The sequence below is a fragment of the Vitis vinifera genome, chromosome 11 (genome assembly GCF_030704535.1).
Source record: "Vitis vinifera cultivar Pinot Noir 40024 chromosome 11, ASM3070453v1".
In the NCBI taxonomy this organism is placed as follows: domain Eukaryota; kingdom Viridiplantae; phylum Streptophyta; class Magnoliopsida; order Vitales; family Vitaceae; genus Vitis; species Vitis vinifera.
In genome coordinates, this window is record NC_081815.1 from 17,407,738 (window position 1) to 17,427,042 (window position 19,305).

The 19,305-nt window shown below is 32.5% G+C and overlaps 2 protein-coding genes across 2 annotated transcripts in view; one reads left to right on the forward strand and one right to left on the reverse strand.

The window, feature by feature from the left end:
- Positions 1 to 505: 505 nt before the first annotated feature.
- Positions 506 to 2,967, reverse strand: LOC100249663 (probable inactive purple acid phosphatase 28). The gene is made up of 4 exons (XM_002263580.5): positions 2,742 to 2,967; positions 2,525 to 2,672; positions 1,445 to 1,854; positions 506 to 1,140 (listed from the first exon to the last, which is right to left on the reverse strand). Exons 1-4 carry the CDS (start codon positions 2,919 to 2,921, stop codon positions 673 to 675), a joined length of 1,206 nt encoding a protein of 401 aa, XP_002263616.1. The 5' UTR covers positions 2,922 to 2,967; the 3' UTR covers positions 506 to 672.
- Positions 2,968 to 6,318: 3,351 nt separating this feature from the next.
- LOC100242790 (mannosyl-oligosaccharide 1,2-alpha-mannosidase MNS1) overlaps positions 6,319 to 19,305 on the forward strand; it is a 49,317-nt gene continuing 36,330 nt past the window's right edge. Inside the window, exons 1-6 of the mRNA XM_002263448.5 lie at positions 6,319 to 6,635; positions 7,892 to 7,939; positions 8,076 to 8,270; positions 8,767 to 8,879; positions 9,068 to 9,133; positions 9,289 to 9,460. Coding sequence (XP_002263484.3) covers positions 6,411 to 6,635; positions 7,892 to 7,939; positions 8,076 to 8,270; positions 8,767 to 8,879; positions 9,068 to 9,133; positions 9,289 to 9,460 — 819 coding nt within the window. The 5' untranslated portion in view covers positions 6,319 to 6,410. The remainder of the gene's footprint in view (positions 6,636 to 7,891; positions 7,940 to 8,075; positions 8,271 to 8,766; positions 8,880 to 9,067; positions 9,134 to 9,288; positions 9,461 to 19,305) is intronic.

The following is a 19,305-nucleotide window of genomic DNA, read 5'->3' on the forward strand; positions in this document are numbered from 1 at the left end:
AAAAAAGGCCGACTTCAATATGAATTTTGAAGCATAGTGTTTTTTGTTTCTAAAACAAGAAAACACACTATGTGACCCATTTCACATGACTTTTTTTTTTTTAGGTAAAGAAAAGTAGTATATATAGAAAAAAAGAGACACCAAAAGCATTGCCCTAAAAGCCTAAAGGCTCAAACCAAAGGGTGAGGGAAAGGGAAAGGGAAAGAAGCAAAAAAACATCATCAGTCCTTACCTTGAGCCTAATCAATCAATGAAGCTAACAAGAGAAGTAGGGCCCATTTCACACAACTTATTCAATGTTAAAAGAGTTCTTCCCAGTGTTGGAAAAAGTTTAAAAACCTAAAAGATACTTAAAAAACTCTGTTTGGATCTCAGGAAAGTGCGGACAACAGCATGAGCGTCAATCAATGCATTAATAGATTATAGATACATAAATTTTTAATCCTGACATCCCTCATTTGCAAACACTAGAATTATGAAGCTCAACAGAGACAAAGAAGCCTGCTTTCCCAGATCAAGCTTTATTTTCATATTCTTCATTAAAAGAAGAAAGCGTTAAGAAACCATCCATAAGTCTCTTCATCAACAATTCTAATGACACAATGATAATGTACAACATAACTGGTTCTGGTTTTTGGGTAAAATGAGATTGTATACCTGCAGATCTGGAAGTCATATTGATGAATTAAGGTCCCATAGGACTTGTTCATCAATCTTGCTCATCTTCTCATCATCAAGTCGCTTCCATGTCCTGATCCTCTTGACTCCCGTCCAAGCCCTCTCCCCTTTCCCAAGTTCCGCAAGTATGATCCTGGCTCTCCTTGGCCACCCTGCCCTACCATAACCGTGGTATCCACACCCTCCACCATAACAAAACCATATGCCATCTAAGTTCCCACAGAAGTCATTAGTGTGATCATGGCCCATGAACACGGCCTTCACATCCCCCATGGAGACAAATGTCTGCAGGACTCCAGAATTTACTGCTGAACAAGCCACAGCCTCCTGAAACTGGCCTACAATCTCTTTGAAGTAGAGCTGCCGGACTTCTGGAACTGGGATGTGGAAGAACGCCAGGGCTGGGGTTTCAGCTGGTGGTAAAATGAGGTCTGCTGATTGTTTAGAATCCCTTTTTTGGCCCTGTTAGGGTGTGACCTGCAACATGTTAATGAAATCAAAATGTACCAAACCTCACTTGAAACTATTGGATGCATATGATCAGAGAAGAATTTTTGGAGAAATAATCGCACTGCTTGAAACGTATATTTATTAAAACCATTTGGTGTCATGTCATTAAAGTGAAAATCGGAATTGTTTTCTTGAATTTTAGAATCCTTCAATGGTTAATAGTCTAAAATTATTCTGGTGAAATGCAATAAACGCGCCCTATTGCATAAAATTGAAATCATACTTGATTGCATTAACATTGTTCAGTAAGGTATACCTCAAATCCTTGAGAAACACCACGAAGCCAACGAAGTTGAGATTCTTTAATCCATCCATAAGTTCGACGACCATTAACAGTAGCCCTATCTCCACTGTCCAGAAAGTAGAGACTGAGGATACTGCTGTTTGCCAAGTGGGAACCTGGAGCACCATTAACTCTCAGATAATAATTCCCAAATCCGTCAATGTCTACGGCAGGACTGGAAGGATCTTCAGCTGGATTGATTTGTGAGACTGAATAATCCATAAGGGAGATGAGTGTCATCAATTCTTCACGGGTCATGGTTGATTCTTGGTCGTGGTTCCCCAAAATTGCAGCCCAAGGAAGTCTAGATTCCATGACAGGGCCAAAGACTTCAAACAGAGATTCAGCAGCATCAGCAGCACTCGTTCCAAATATATTATCCCCTAGTACAAGAAATGACCACAGATTAATCTTTTCAGAGAAGAACAGAAAGAATCTTAACAGACGAAGGTCTCATTAACCAAAAACTCCAGAGAGAGAGGGTTAAGTTTCAACAGATTTAGACATGTGACTGTTTCCCTTAGTCACTCTTATTAACATCAAACAAGCTCATAGAGATTCAGAACTATCTGCTAATTCTGCTGATCTCTTTACTCTTATTTACTTCACTCTTATGCACATTTTTCTCAGGAGGTTTCCTAGATTACAAATTCTAGTAAGTTTTGTCCCGACATTGCCAAAGACACAGATTGTTATGATTCCTGGCTCAAAACAAGAGCTCATATCTACACTTTTGATTGAAGTCTATGCAATGAAATGCCTACATGATCCAACACACTATCTTTCAAGGTTCTATTCATATCAAAGTCTTTCCCAATGATCATTCCAAGAGTTTTAGGATGGGTGAGTCACTTAGAAATTTTGAATAGAAATTGTTTCTGAAAATTTACTTTATGTATTCTGAAAATGGATGAGAAAAGCGAAGAAAGAGAATTAAACCCAGAAATTAATCGATTATAATTTCATGAATAGGAGAACTGCATGGTGAAAGCATCGATAATGGCGAAAATTTTCCAGGAAACTGTTTTCTCCCAAAACAAACAGAACAAGTACCTGTAAAGGCAACAAAGTCAGGCCTTTCCTCATCAATCAACCTCCGGAGGAACCGAGTGGTGTTGAGATCCGAACAGCCATCGAGCTCCGACGGCAACACGTCTCGGCACCGAGTCACCACTCCGTTTCCGAAATGCATATCGGCGACCTGCGAAGATCATCAGTCAAGGTCAACGAAACTGGAGGAGAACTGCAGGAGCTAGAAGCGGGGGCGAACCTGGAGGATTTTGAATATGCCATCAGAGGAGAAGCGCAAAGGTAGATGTGGGTTTTGCTTCAGAGTGATGGGTTGACGGCCTAAGATGAGCTTATGGGAGATTAGGGTTTGGAGAAGGTAGATAATTGCAAAGACGAAGGTGAGGTAGAGGAAGGTGTAGCGGATGTTCAGTGCTTCCATCGCTCCCACTAGCTATGCGGTCAGTGGTGTATTTATTCTTGAGTTGGATTATTATTATTATTATTATTATTATTTTGTGTGTGTTTTTAATGATAAAACTGATAAAGAAAATTATTAAAAGTTGTTATAAAAGTCTTATTGTTAAATTAATGGCAACTCGGAATGAATATTTTATTTCTATTCCTATTCAATCAAATAAATTTGGTAAATTTAGTTTTTGTATTTGAATGTATATAATAATGTAAGATTATAATAATAATTTATTTTTATTTCAATGTTAAGTAAAAATAGGAATAAAAATAAAAAAAAATAAACAAATTATGATAATATCCTTACATATGATTTAAATTTTTTTTTTATTTAAAAAAATCGTTGAGAGGTTTGTTTTTTCTAAATAATAAAAACCTATGCGGGCAAATTATTTTAAAAAATTTACAACACTATTTGGTTTTTGTTTTTTAAAAATAATTTTCTTAAAAAAAAAAGTGAAATAGAGAATTGTTCTATTTTTATTTTTTTCATTAGAGAAAATGAATTCAAATCGAGAGAGACTTTGTATTGAATTTATTTATAAATTTAATAATTTTAAAAAATAATTTAAAACTCACAAAATATATATATATATATATATATATATATATATATATATATATATATATATATATATATATATATATATATAATGACTATAAAAAATAATAGATATAATTAATTTATTAAATTATTTAATACATCTCATAATTCTTAACAATTATTTGAAATAATTAATTATAGATTAAATAAAATCAATTAATGTTAATATCTATATTTTATAATATTTATAAAAATATATCATTTATGATTTTATTATATTATTAATATTCATATTTTATTAAAAACTATTTATTTTTAAATTTATTTGTAATTAAAAATTATTCTTACTTTTAATAAGAAGTCAATTAAATTTAATTTACATTATATAAATTGAATTTACAATTTGTGTCACGAAATCAAAATAAAAAATGATTTTTAAAAATAACTTATGTAAAGTCTTTAGTTTTTTAATAGTTGAACAGTATTTTTAAAAATAGCTTGTACTAAGGAATTAAAACACCCCCTAGCTAAGATGAATTAAAATCTCATTCACAAGGGAAATTTCATTTCCATTAAATTCACTTTTGATTCTATTCTCATTATTATTTAAGTTATCTAAACATGGAAATGAAGGAGAAAAAAAATGAGAAACTCATTCCTACGCACCAAACGCACCCTAAGTGTTTACATTTGATAGGATTCTATGTTTTTAGCTATGTTTGCCTTAAGGAAAGCACTAAGAAAAAGAAACTCAGGTATGTTAAGATTATTTAATCTTTATATAAAAGAGTTTAAAGAAGTGGAATGAGTTTGAATTAATGCTTAAAAATAATTCATGAACTTTAAAATTTATTTTTTATTTTTCTTCCATTTTTTTCCTCTCTTTTTCTTTTTTCTTTGAATTTTCTATCAATTTTTTTGAGGACTAAACATAATGTAGATTTATTTATAATTTTTTGAAATTTAGGGAATGTTCATAAACCCAAGTAGATTTATTTATAACCTCATTTAGAAGATGACAACCAAATTTAATCACTAAAAAAAAAACATGCCTTAAAAGTAAAATAATAACTTATAGGAAATACAAATTATGTCTTTTATAATAAAATAAAATATAAAACCATAATCAAGTTACTTTAGGTCACTATCACATTGTAGTTAATATCATCACATTAATTTCTCGAAAAAAATTAGTTGAAAGAACAAAATAATGAATCATGTTTGGTTGTTGAGAAATTGAGGAAAGTTGAATGAATAGGAAAGAAAATTCACAACCTTGCACTTTTCAATCTTTTGGTTTCAAAGAAATCTTGAAAAAAATAAAATTTATATAAGAAAATCAACTCAATTGAGTTTTCAATCCTTAAATATATATATTTTTTTCTTACTCACTTTCCTCGGCATCCAACATAAGACCCAAAAAATATCTAGACATTAACAACCCAATAGGCACAAAAAGGGTGCAAGGCAAAGAGTCTGATATCCAAATATGAACTTTATTTAAGTCATGTTTGCTAACAAAAATTTGATGAAAAATACGAGGGAAAGAAAATAAAATTTGAGTGTTGAGTTATATATAACTTATTTTTTATTTATATATTTTTTTTCGGTTGATTGAATAATTTGATATATTATATATTTTTCTTTTGATGTGAGATTATTTAATTTAATTTGGATTATATTTTCTATCTTTAAAAACAAAAAATAATAATAGGTTTTACAAAATATATAATAGTTTTTAAAAACGAATTCAAAAATAATTTTTAACAACATAATATAAGTCAATAACTTTTCCAAGAATTTTTAAATTTAATATAAATTTTTTTATTTTACTTTTTTGAAAAGAAAATGTATGAAAACAAATCATTAATTTTTTATTTACTCTTCACTTTTTTCATTCCAAAAATCTTAAAGTTATAAATTTTATGCTCTTTAAAACCACATTATTAATATAATTAATGTTATAAGAATTTATCATTAAAAGTTTGAAAACTTTTCAATTTTTTCATTCATTATAAATTTTATTCTCTTTAAAGTTTTTAAGATTTTTTTTCTTTTTTAATCCACAAATTTCTTGATCAAATTAATTCATTTTTGTTCTTATTTTTATTAAAAAGTTTTTATATGAAAGGAAAAAAAATATTTAAACTATGTATAAAATAATTAACACAATTTTTTTTTTATAAATTTAGTGTAAAAAATAAATAATATATTTAAATTAAAATTGGTAAATGTTATGGTCAATGACCAAGGTGATATTTATTTTTTTAATATAAGAAAATTGGTTAAAAGATAATTTTATTATTATAAAATTTTGTGTCAAAAAGTATAATATTATTGATATCTAATCCCAATTATTTTTTTTAATTTGGTTTCATGTTTAATTCAATTATTTGATTTTGAATCTCTACTTAGATTTTTATGTAAGTTTTGAAATAATAAATTCACATATTAATTTTTTTTTGTTAAAGTTTTTTTTCATATTCTCTCACATGTTTGGCACGTATACTCTTACTAGTATCTTAAAATAATAATAATTTTTAAAAATTATTAAAAAATTAAGATATTAACAAATTTTTATTATTTCGAAAGATACAAGTTAAGTTGATTTTTTTTTAAAATAAAATTATTTAATTTTATGTAAAAATTATTATTATTTTCTATATTTAAGAATGAAAAATAGAAAGTTTATCCAAGTTAAGAATAAAAAATAGAAAGTTTATCTATTATAGTTGATTTCTGATTTTATAATTAATTAAAATATAAAAAAATGGTGGAAAAATGGGTTTCTATTTTAGACTCCTCCCCAAAAATTTTCTTTTACAACCTCACATTTTCTTAACCACCAATCAGAAAATGTGATTGTTTTTGGCTTCTTTCATTATTGTTCTTTTTTTTCTTTAATTAGTACCATCGATGAACAAAACCCAGATTTTTATTTATTTTTTATTTTTCCTGAATTTTGGCTTGTATAATACTGAAAAGAAGGGACAAATAAAAATGGGAAAAACCAGATCATCATCATCATCACCATCATTACCATTGAGGTGGTGGAGGAGAACTTTGGTACTAGTCTTCATTGGGTTTGTTGCGGTCACCTTCATTGTGTGGGATAGAATCACTCTTACCAGAGACCACACGGTACCCTCTTTTTATTCTCAAAAATGTTCATCTTGATTTTGTAAATTTTATTTTTGGCAAGCTGAATTGGGGTAAATTGTGGTCCAAAGTCTCAGAAATTTGGCTAACATTTGGGAAAGTTGGGTTCCCACATTGGAAGAATCTGGGTTGTGAATTTCAATTTATTAATTTGGATTTGAGTCAGCTGAATGAATTGGAAATTGTTGCAAAATTTTGGGAATAAATTCTGAAATTTCTGTCTTGAGCATGTGTATTACTGAAAAGAAAAGAAATCTGGAAAGAACTAAATGCAGGTGCGTTTAATTGATTCCCCCACCAAAAAAAGGGGGAAAAAAAGGCGTTCATTGAAGTCATATCATTTCTAAAAATGAGCAGAACCCATAAATAATTGTATAGGTTTCACTTTGCAAGGGCTTCTTTGGTAATGGAAATAAAATGGAAAATTTTTTTAGGTTCTTGGAAACTGAAAACATGAAAATGACACAGAAAGCATGTGTTGTAATCCAATATTGAAGATACTTCTAAGAATAGGTCATTTTTATAAAGCATTAGAGTATATCATTTTCCTGTGTCTTAAAATATGCAATCACTTTAAAGGTCGTTTTTATAAAGCATTAGAGTATATCATTTGTCTGTGTCTTACAATATGCAATCACTTTAACTATTTGAAAACAAGTTTTCATTTTTCAAATGTAAAATTTTTTGTGTAATTTTCATTTCCATTGGCAAACAGGCCCCAAACATTTATGAAAAAAAGACAGACGAAAGTATGGTTGAAAATTATGCATTCAAATCCTTTTTTTCAAGCACAAAGGTACTAAGTAGGACTTGCAAAATGATGGGTTTAGGTGATGTTTTCCCGTATAACATGGCTTAAATAAAATATTTGAGGAAACTTGATGATTTTCCATTTGAGGTGAGCCACTTCCACTTTGGTTGTTTTGAAATGTGGAAAGATGTAAATGTAAAGTGTAAACCTGTCTGCTTTATCTACAATATCCAGATATATACTAGATGGTTGATATTCAACCCTGATATCGCTCTTTAAATATGTCAGGATTATCTATAAAATATCTACAATATGTCAAAATATCTTTCAAAATCGACATTTTCATTGGTCTATCATTATTTCAATATGTTTTGAACCTCAATATTATTGTCAATATCAATATTTTATCCCTTGACTGTGTTGTTATATTTTTGTGTAGGGTTGAAATGTAATTTTTACCAGCCAAGTTAACTGTTTGAATTTTCAGGTAGAGGTTTTAAGATTAAATGAAGAGCTTATTGACCTGCAAAATCTGGTAAGATTTGTAAAATTCTCATCAGCCATGGTTTCTCAATTGTTCACAGACTTGACTGGTGTAGTTTTTTCAGTCTGATGCATCAATAATCCTTATGATTTTAATGGTAACAAATGAAAAAAAATATTTCTTGTAGCTTGAAGATTTGAAGAACTATCTACGAGATTTGGGTTTAAGCATCCAACTAAGTGATAGAGTTAGTGAACCAGCCAAGGAGTCCATTGGTCAAGATGATCCCACTAACTTTCGGCGGAGAGAACAAGTAAAAGATGCTATGATTCATGCATGGAGTTCCTATGAAAAGTACGCATGGGGCCAAGATGAACTTCAGGTTTGCTATTCTTAATAACATACACCTGCCATGCTGTAATTTAAACAATTTTGTCCATAAAAAATGCAGCCACCTGCAGCAGTAGTAAATTTCTTCAAATATGCCCCGGTTTCTTTTGAAACTGAGGCATGGGAAGCTAGTAACCTTACTGCATCTGAGATGGCTGTGTTTTTCCAGAACATGTAGAAGCAGATAACTTACAACATTCCGTTGTATATCAAAAGAAGAAATAAACTTTGCTATATTAATTTGAAAACTATTCTATAGGGTCCTTTTTTGTATTAGAACTTCTGCAAGAGTCCATATATGCAATTTTTTTGTCAAAATGGTCCTCTGTGTTTGAGCTGACAAGATTGTACTTGCAAGTTGCAATGTACATTCAAATGTGATGGCTTGTATTTACTCAGAGGTTTTGTTTGTGTGTGTGTGCTTTTTTTTTTTTTTTTTCAATTGTGCATCTTCTGCAATTTATATATTCAATTTTCATTTGAAGCAGCCACAAACAAAAAATGGTATTGATACCTTTGGTGGTCTTGGAGCAACTATAGTAGATTGTCTTGATACCTTATTCATAATGGGTCTTGATGAACAGTTTCAAAGAGCTAGAGAGTGAGTTTATATTTTTTTTCCTTCTCTTTTTCCCCTTCCCTTCTTGTCTAAATGTATATGCTTCATCTTCTTCTATTGGGCTGTTACTTTGCTATCTGATTTCTCCATTTGGGGATGTATTTTAAATTTGAATTTTTAGCTTGGAATTGATAGTACTTAAAAGTAGTCATGACTGTAATTCATGGCAGGTGGGTTGCAAACTCGTTGGATTTCAACAAGAACTATGAGGCTAGTGTTTTTGAGACAACCATAAGGTTGCATTATAAGGTTTCATCTTATTTATTTATTTAATAATAAGTTTCTTTTTTTTTCTTTGGGGACAGAGGTCCTCTCTGGGATGGTTGAGAGGAAGAAGCGTATGACATGTCCACTGCTTTTTATCCTTTTTGTATACTTATGTTGAATGCAGAGTTTTAGGTGGACTTCTTAGTGCATATGATCTTTCCGGTGACAAAGTCTTCCTTGAAAAGGCTCAAGATATTGCAGATAGATTGCTGCCTGCTTGGAATACTCCGTCAGGAATTCCTTATAACAGAATTAACCTGGCTTACGGAAATGCAAATAACCCTGGATGGACAGGAGTAAGTTCTGAATATTTTCTTTTCTTTTTATTGACTGACCTATTTTTATTTAATTCTATAAGGTCATCTAGGACAATAACTTGTTGATTTACCTTAACATTCTTTCTTAGACTTATACAAAGGGGCATTGTTATTTGTTGACAACCTTAAAGATTATATGAATTTGCTTCCAATTTGACATAGCTATCAATTTAAAACATGGCTCAAGAAATGCATCCAGTCTCAGTTCTAAATTTTCTGTCCATTGGAATCTGGGGATTCTATAGTGAGTATTATATGGTCTGGGAATGTTTGCGGACTAAACTTGTGGCCCCAAGAGTAAAACATACCTAAATGTTCTTCTACTGAATTTTGGCATGTTTTCAAAAGATTTCTTTGTGTTTTGTTCAATCTAATACAATGGATTCCTCTGCTGCTTCTGTCCTTAGTTTGTCTCAATTATTATTAAGCAACTTATTCTACTCTGGTTTCTGTGTTTTGTATAAATTTGTGAATACCTACTGATAGGTTTGCTATTATGACCTCCAAAAAGGCACTGCCTAAGCAGCCCTATCTGTGAAATGTATCATTGTGAAATATATATGTGGATGGATATACCTGAACTAGTGTGGCATGTTAATCATTTCTTCTTTGTTAGGGTTGCCTTGATTGTATGCCTAGTGGACATTTTGCATGATGTGTTAACATAGAATCTAATCTACAACATAAGCTTTGTCAGCAAGTAATTTTTGTTGTTTTCTTGTGACATGTAGGATCAAAGTGTTGTTTGGTAAAAGAGAAAAGGAGAATAGAAGAAAAGACAAGAAATAGGATTGTTGGATTGTTCCCTACAACTATGCCCTGTGTTATATATATATGTGTGTGTGTGGAACGAGGAGAAGAGAAATACAAATATACACTTTCACTTATTAATTCATTAAACTTTCAGGGCCCCCCCAAGTTGGTGCAAATATATTGTGCCCCCAACTTGCCTAACACCATGGGAAATAGATGACTTGTTACTCCTTTAGGAAGAACATCAGCAAGTTGAAAACTAGTTTCCATAAATAGAGTACATATTTGCTCTTGAGGCTTGACTTAGGTGGTAAAGGGTTGGGGTTGGTTTATAGGAGGTTCCAAGTTCAAGTTTCAATGGGGACAAGAAAAATGACATAAAGAAAAAAAAAATGAAAAAAGAAAAAAGAAAAAAGGGTACAGATTTGGCCACACCTGATTTGTTCATTAGTGAAGTGTTAGTATTCCTAAATATGCTTAGTTCTAGCTTCATGCACTGGATTATGAGGCTATGAACTATGTTAATTGTGACATTATTCTCACAATATAAACTCTCAGATAGCTTAACCTCTTTACCTAGTTCCTTGAGAAGAATCTTTGGCCAAACAAGTTCACAAATGCCATAGGCCATTCTTTTAACTTGACTTCTGCACTTAACCTTGCTATTGCTTGTTGTTTATTACTTTGTCAAGCTGTAAGGTTCATGGTTCATAATCGTAGTATCGGTTACTAACTTGGAGGCTCCCGAGGCGTATCAGTCTCGGTGTTTTGGCTCGGTATCGAATGATATGCAAAATAAGATAATTAGAAAATTAGAAAATTTAAAAATTATAAAAATATTATGTAAATTAAAAAAAAAAAAAAGGTACAATTAAATAAGTTCAAAAAATTAATAAAACAAAATTGTCTCATAGTTAACATTATTTAAATAGTTATAAAAGCATCCACTGAATCATATCCATCATTTACCAATAAATGCATTTTATAATTTATTCCATAAATAATATAACCATATAATCATATCTCATAAAATCATACCGGCCACCCACATAACCATATAAAATCATTCTAGCCACCCACATAACCATAAAATATAAATATAAAGTCATTTAGCATTAATTTTTTACTTTACCAATTTCTCCTCCCACCCATAGTCCACAATACACATGCAATACCCATGACTGCAAAATTTTAACTCTGCAACCTACAACCGGAGGGAGAGGCAGAGATGAATCTGACTGTGAGGGAGAGTTGCCTTGCTGTTGAAGGATTGGAAGTTTCAGTCCACTTGACAAGCACCACTGCGTCACCGCACTACAGCTCCTACACTCCGACAATGCTCAATTTTCAAAAAATCAGTTAAGTAAATCCTAAATTGTTTGTGCCCTCATCCTTCGGTGGATTCTCCTCTTATAGTCTTCCAAAAGGGTCATGGGTTGGGTTAAATTTGCTTGTTTCTTCTTCTTCTTTGATCTTCTCATTGATGGGTTGAGAGATTCAATTTTAGAATCATTGGTGTTTGCTTTTGGGGAATCTCTGATTTATCTAAAAAAAATTTGATTTTTTGTTGTGATTGAAAAGAAAAAAGATACTATGTATTACGTTGGAAAATTTTGTGTAACCTAACTGAGTTGACTGAGTTAACTTGGAATCTCAGTTGAGTCAACCGAGTCACACTGGTTCAGTGCTGAGTTTATGCATTATATCGACTCGGTTGATACTTTGAACCCTGTTAAGGTTCCCATGAACAAAAGGCAATATTACCAACCAATCTACATCTATAAAACCCTTAGCTTTCATGTAACCATATTGCTTATGCAAAAATCCTTTTGCAAACACGTCTTTAGGTAACCTTTGCATTTGTGAAAAGAATTTTGCCCTACCTTATCAACGAATTGGTAATTCACCTCAAGTGGACTATATTTTCATTTAAATCCTAATGTCCTGATTTCTTTCAACAAATCTAACACATATTTCCTTTTAATGATCAAAAATATTTTTGTTAAATTGAGCAATCTCAATGCCCAGAAATGATCTTTAAGCGATCCAAGTCTTCAATCTCAAACTCTTTTCCGAGGGGTTTTCTTCCATAGGGAAAACTCAGTTGCATCATTACTAAACACAATATCATCGACATACACAATCAGAGCTGTAGTTGTACCACCTTTATGCTTGACAAATATAGTATGATTTGCCCATCCTTGGGCTGACCAAATCTTTGTCAGGGTCCTGATAGACCTCTTAAACGATCCTTGACAATTGTTTCTGGCTATATTAATCTTTCGTTTAGCAATAGAAAGATTTGGAGGTTGTATTATGTACACTTCCTCCTGAGATCACCATGTAAGAATGAACTTTTGACATCGAGTCGGTAAAGAGGATGATTCAGATTTGCAGCCAATGATGACAAAATACATACAGAATACATCTAGCAGTTAAAGCAATGGTTTTCTGACAGTTTATGTTGCAGCTTGTGTTAACCCTTTAGATACTTGAATGCAGTAAAGAAAATGTTTCTTCTTTCTATTTATTATGAATCTATACAAGGCTATTTAAAATACAAGAGGTGACAAAAAACAGTCAAGTAGGGAAAAACAATCCTAGCCTAATTACAAACTCTGATTTCTAGAAATTAAATAAAATAAATATGCACAACTATTACATATATACTTATACAAGACTGGTTATAGAAAGAATTGTACATGTAATTGGACCCTATTAATTCACAAATCTTTCAACACTTCCTCTCAAGCAGGTGCAAAGATATTTTGCATTCTAGTTTATCTAAGATTTGATAGGGAAAAATAATTCTAGCGTAATTACAAACTTAATTTCTAGAAATTAAATAGAATAACAACTACATGGATAACTATTACATGTACAACTATATAAGTCAACTATATAAGACAAATTATAGAAAGAATTGTGCATGTATTTGGACCTTATTAATTCTCAAATCTTCTAACACTCATGTGGGTGCAACAATATTTTGCATTCCTATTTTGTCTAAGATTTGATGAAATGTCAAATTAGGGAGACCCTTGGTCAGCTTGTTCGTCTATAGTTTTGAAGAAGACATGTAGAGTATGCACACTTGTCCAGTCTCCAATTTTTGTTTGATGAAATGTTGATTAATTTCCACATGTTTCATATGATCATGATGGACTAGGTTGTGAGCTATATTAATGGTTGCCTTGTTGTCATAGGACAACATCATGGGTTCTTTGATCTTAATCTTAAGGACAATGAGCATAATTCTAAGCCACAATAACTTGTAAATGCTTGAGTCATAGCTCTAAACTCAACCCTTGTACTTGATTGGACAACAACATGTTGTTTTTTGCTTCTCTAAGTGATGAGATTACCTTCAAGAAATGTACAATATCCAATTGTTGACCTTTTATGTACTATGGATCTTGTTCAACTTGCACTAGTGTAGGCTTGCAATCATTGATAACCATTTCATTGAAACATTACTCCTTTGCTTGGGGTAGCCTTTAGGAATCTAACAATTTTGTATACAACCTCGAAGTGGGAGTTCAATGATACAAGTATAAATTGACTAATTACTCTTATTGCATCAAAGATAATCTGGCTTTATGTGTGATAGGTAGATCAATTTTCCCACCATTTATTGATAGGTGCCTCCATCTATTGGGGCTTCTTCAATTTTCTTCCTTAGTCTGTGGTTTACCTCAATAGAAATCCTAGTTGGTTTACATTCTAGCATACCCATTTCTTTAATCAAATCTTGTATATACTTTTGTTGTGCGATGAAAATCCTTTGTTTTGACCAAGTAACTTATATACCTAATAAATACCACAGACTTTCTAAATCTATAATTTCAAACTCTTTTGCCAAGTATGTTTTCAACTTTATAATTTCCTAGTGATCATCTTCAATAACTATAATGTCATCTGCATAAATGATTAAAGTAGTTACTTTCCCTTGGGAGAATGTTTTCTGAACCAAGTGTGGTCAACTTGACTTGGGTGATAGTAACCCTCTTTTCATCATAAATTTTGTAAACCTCTCAAACCATGCATGTGGGGACTATTTGAGTTTGTAGAAAGGTTTTTTGAGTCTACACTTTGTTTCTCCATGCTTGTGAATATATCTAGGTGGGACATCTATGTATACTTCTTCTAGATTGTTGTGAAGGAAGACATTCTTTACATCAAATTATTTGAGCAACTTGTCCATAATAGTTGCTATAGATAATAGAATTCTAATGGTGTTCATCTTGGCTATTGGTGTATATGTCTCTTGGTAGTCGACTATACATGTTAAGTATACCCTTAGCAATTCCATGGTCCCATCAACTTTGTATTTGATGGTGTAGATCCATTTACATCCAGCTGTTTTTCCCTTTTGGTAAGTCTACAGTTTCCCAGGTCTTTTTTTTTTTTTTTTTGAAGGCTCACATCTCCTTGTCTATGGCCTTCTGTCACTGTTCATGTTTAGTGCCCCATAAACTGTTGTAGGAATTTAATCAACTGATATTTTGGAAGTGAAACCACAATATTGTGGTGACATTTTCTCAAATGACCCAAAATGAGAGATTGGTGTTGAGTGCATGACCGAGTTCCCTTCCTTAGAGCAATGTGCCTGATCCAAATCATTGTTGGTATTAACACCATGATTAACATTCTCATTACCTGACAAACCGATGAAGAGCTGCCTTTTTCTAGAATACACCTTGCTAATGAGCATTTGGACCTTAAATTCTTAGTTTCTGTAGAAATGGGTGAGGTTTGCTTTTCTGAAATTTTAGTAGCTGTTTGTTTTGGGGGATGGTCTGATGTGACTTTGGTTTGAGATTTTTTTGAACTAGAATCATTTGGGGAAATTAGTGGTACTTGGTTTTATCAGGAAGACTTGGAATGGGTTACTTTTGAGGGCTTGAATCAGCAATATGGTATGAAACAACCTGATTTTGTGCAATATTTGGTTCACTAGACACCCCTCATCACCACTATCATCATAAAACCAATCTTCCTCAGTGTTCTGGCTGGTTCTCCTCATGATCTTCCCAAAATAAGGTTGATGATCAACAAAGGTTACATTCATGGTTGCATATGTATTCTAGTTGGTGGTTGATAACATTTATATCCCTTTTTTGTGGCTCTATAAAATAAAAAAACATTTATACCCTTTTTCTATGGAGGAATAACCTAGGAAAATGCATCAAAGAGCCCTAGGATTGAATTTACCTCTCAATGATTGTGAATGTGAACATATGAGGTGCAACAAAATATCTTTGGTAGAAGATTTCCCAACTCCTTGACAATTTGGAAATAAAGTAGTAAGCTTTTTTTATAGGAGATGTGAAACCAAGAACTTAGGATGGCAAGTAATTTATCAAATAGGTGGTTTTGATATGGCATCTCCCTAATAGGGCCTCGGAACATTCATTTGGAATAGAAATGACCAAACCACTTCCAATAAGTTTTGATTTTTCTCTCTCAACAATCCTCTTCTGTTGGAGTGTGCAATGAGTGATGTACAATCCCTTCATTTTCTAGATATTTTGTCATCTCTTAGTTGAAATATTCCCTGCTATTGTCAAATTAAAGAATATGTATTTTTGCTCCTAATTGAGTAGAAACAACTGCATGAAGAATAGGAAAAATTGATGTAACCTCCTATTTGGGCTTCATAAGGTAAACCAAAGTGGTATGAGTGCACTCATCAATAAATGTGGCAAACCATCTAGTGCCTAAAATATTTGTGATACAAGAAGGATCCCAAAAATCCATGTGAATCAAACTAAATGGTGAGATGATTTTTAGACCTCTTAGTGGAAATGAAACTCCATGATGTTTAGCAAGTCCTTAAACATCACAATGGAAGAAATTAACATTCCTATTTTTAAACAAAGAATGCAATAATTTCTTTAATAAAGGAAAAGCAAGATGGGCTAAATGTTTATCCCAAAGCCACATTTGTTCCACCATTGGGGAAGGTTAAGAAGTAGAAACTAAACCTTGAGGACCTAATCTGCTATCTTTTTTGGTCGCATTCAAGTAGTACAACTCATCTTTCATTTTAGCATGCCCAATCATCTTCCCAATCACCGAGTCTTGAAAAATGTAACTGGATGTAAAATATAACTGTACAATTTAGATCCTTAGTGAGTTTTCCTATCGATAGTAAAATGTAGGATAAATTTGGGATATGAAGGACTGATTTTTATGGTTAAAGAAGGGATTTCTTTGAATTGTTCCTTGGCCTGAGATCCATCTGCCATTTTGATTTTTTGTTTTCTTGAACAAGTATAATATGTTGGGAAAAAAATTGGATAACTTGCCATATAATTAGGAGCACTTGAATCAATGATCCAAGTGGTGGAATGATTTTCAAGGGAGACATGTAAGGCATAGCTATTACCTTACTAGGCCATGGAACAAGAACCTACAACTTAATCTTGTAGATTGGCATGGTCCCATCAATGTCTATGATAGATCTTGTAGCTATTACCTTACTAGGCCATGATCCAATCAATGTCTATGATAGATCTTTTCGATTGACTGAGCTCCAAGTAAGGAGATAGTGCCTTTTGTTTGTTCTCTTCTCGCTTAGATTAGGCATCTAGTGTATACGTTATGTGTACTTTGGTAAGTCTCCTCTTAGGCTTTCAATACCAAGTCTCATTTGCCTATCAAAAAAGGGAAAAAAAAAGAAGAAAAAACATCTACAACTTGAGTGCAGTCCAATTACCTTATTCAACAACTTTCTTGGCTTTTCCAGTTCAGCCTTGCTGAAAATTTTTGCATCTGGATTGTTCTTCACAATCTTCATTTCATGAGCTTGCCCAGGCTTGGCCATTGGACTTCCTTCTTGTTGGAAAAACCAGTGACATGGAACTCCCAACACATCTCCATGCGAGGCTTGTGACCATAGCCACACCACAGCTTGTCCTTATCCACATATCTTTTCCCATCTCCTCTATTATTCCCCGCTTAAGAATTGGACTTGGAAGGAGCCAGGGGAGAGTTCTTGGTTGTGGGGTTACAAGGTTTCACAATCATCACAACCTTGTGGCTCTCCCCCCCACAAACAGATGCAAATACCTCTCTTGAAAATGGAAGAAATTCTTTACCCAGAACTTGACCATATACTACTCAATCATATTATGGATTGAGTTTGACCAGGAATTCAAAGATTCTCTCTCTCTCTCTGTCCAGTAAATTTTTTTAGCTTCTTTATATTTGTAGTAGACTCCATCTCTGTCTTGATAGATATCCAACTCCAACCACATTTCTTTGAGGGTACACTGACAATACAAAATCCTTGTTTTGTGGCATGGATATAATTTACCAGTAATACCTAATTTTGAATAGGTTTGAGTGACTGCCCCACAAATCTCCTTGGTTGTGGTCATTAAGAGATAAATCTTACTAATCTCTAGTTTCATTGAATGGAAGAGGAGGAGCCAAGACATCACCATGGAGTTTTCAGCATCCCATGTTTTAAAGCTAGAGTCCTCAAGAGCCAGTACTGGGGTAGTTCCTAACACATACTTGATTTTTCCCTTGCTTTTTAGAAATAATTTCTGACTGAACCATTCCATGAAATTTGAACCATTCAGTTTTGTGGTGGAGATATGAAGGGTAAGGTTTCCAGTAAAGATGGATGCAGAGTTGGTTGTTTGGTTGTTGAGTTACACTGACTTTAGAGGTTTCTGACATTTTTGGTTGAGTTGTGAATGGTGAAATGGAAGACGCAGCAATGATTAACAATGGCAATTTAGGCCAAAGAAGGGACAAAATTATGGGTAATGAAAGGTTTCAAGGGAAAGGGAATTTTCTGCCAATGGAGGCCACTAAAAAAGAAAAAGAATTTTGGGCAATGAAGGGCATGAAGGAAAAAATCAGAATACAAGTCTTTTGCTGATCCGTGATGTTTCTTCTTCTATTTGTTATGAATCTGTGTGGGACTATTTAAAATGCAAGAGAGTTGACCAGAAAGAGACAAATAACGAAAAATAATCCACGCCGAATTACAGACCTGATTTCTAAGAATTAAATAGAATAACGACTATATAAACAACTATTGCATGTACATTACTGGTCAAAACCAAAGACTGATTATAGAAAGAATTGTGCATGTAATTGGACCCTATTAATTCACAGACCTCCCAACAATAACATTCTCACTTTATAACTTTTAGTACTTCCATTTTACTTTTGTTTCACTGTGGATACCCATTTGCACTCTGGGTTTCTATTCTTTAGGCAAATCAACCAGCATTCAAGTTTCACTATTTTAAAGATTTATCATCTCTTCGTGCATTATCTTCCTCAAATCAGGTACCTAAAGGGTTTTTTTCTTGATAAGCAAATAATACGATTATATAAACAAGTGCTGAAGAGAGTACATCATGGTACACAGGAGGTATACAATGAGCGGCAAGAGATGCAAGCAAAAAGGGTTTTTGTGGCACTATGAGGAACTGAAATGGAAGATAAATCAAATAAGAACACAGGGTATCTAGAAGAAAATGAAGCATATAACAGAATGTTAGATATAGGATGTTCAGTACACAAACAAACAGTTTTTCAAAGGTTAATAGGAAAATCATCTTCAATATTAGAAACATTGAATGGTGGAGAAAGACCAAAATTGTTACTTGAAGAAGTGCTCTTATGATGTAATACCATTAGATCATTTCTTTTGCTTAGTAGTAATTCTATATCACCTATATCAATCTAATCATGTTCACATGTGGTGTCTCTAGTACGATTAGAGCCACAAGCATCGCCACTTGAAGCAATAGTAAGAGGAAGTAAAGGCCTTTTCACTAATTCTCACTCTGAACAGGAGTCATCTAGAAAGAGAAAAAAGGAACCTGCTCACAAAAATGTAACTTCCATAGAGATGAATGCTCGCCACTAGAAGGATGATAATATCCTTTTTGTGTAAAAGAGTATCTCAACATACAATTTTTTTTTTAAAGCTTTGCACTTGAATTTGTTGCTATCACTAAGAAGAATATGAACATAACAGAAACACCAAACATTTTAAGGAACAAAAAAAAGAAGCAATTTGGATACAAAAGAGATACAGC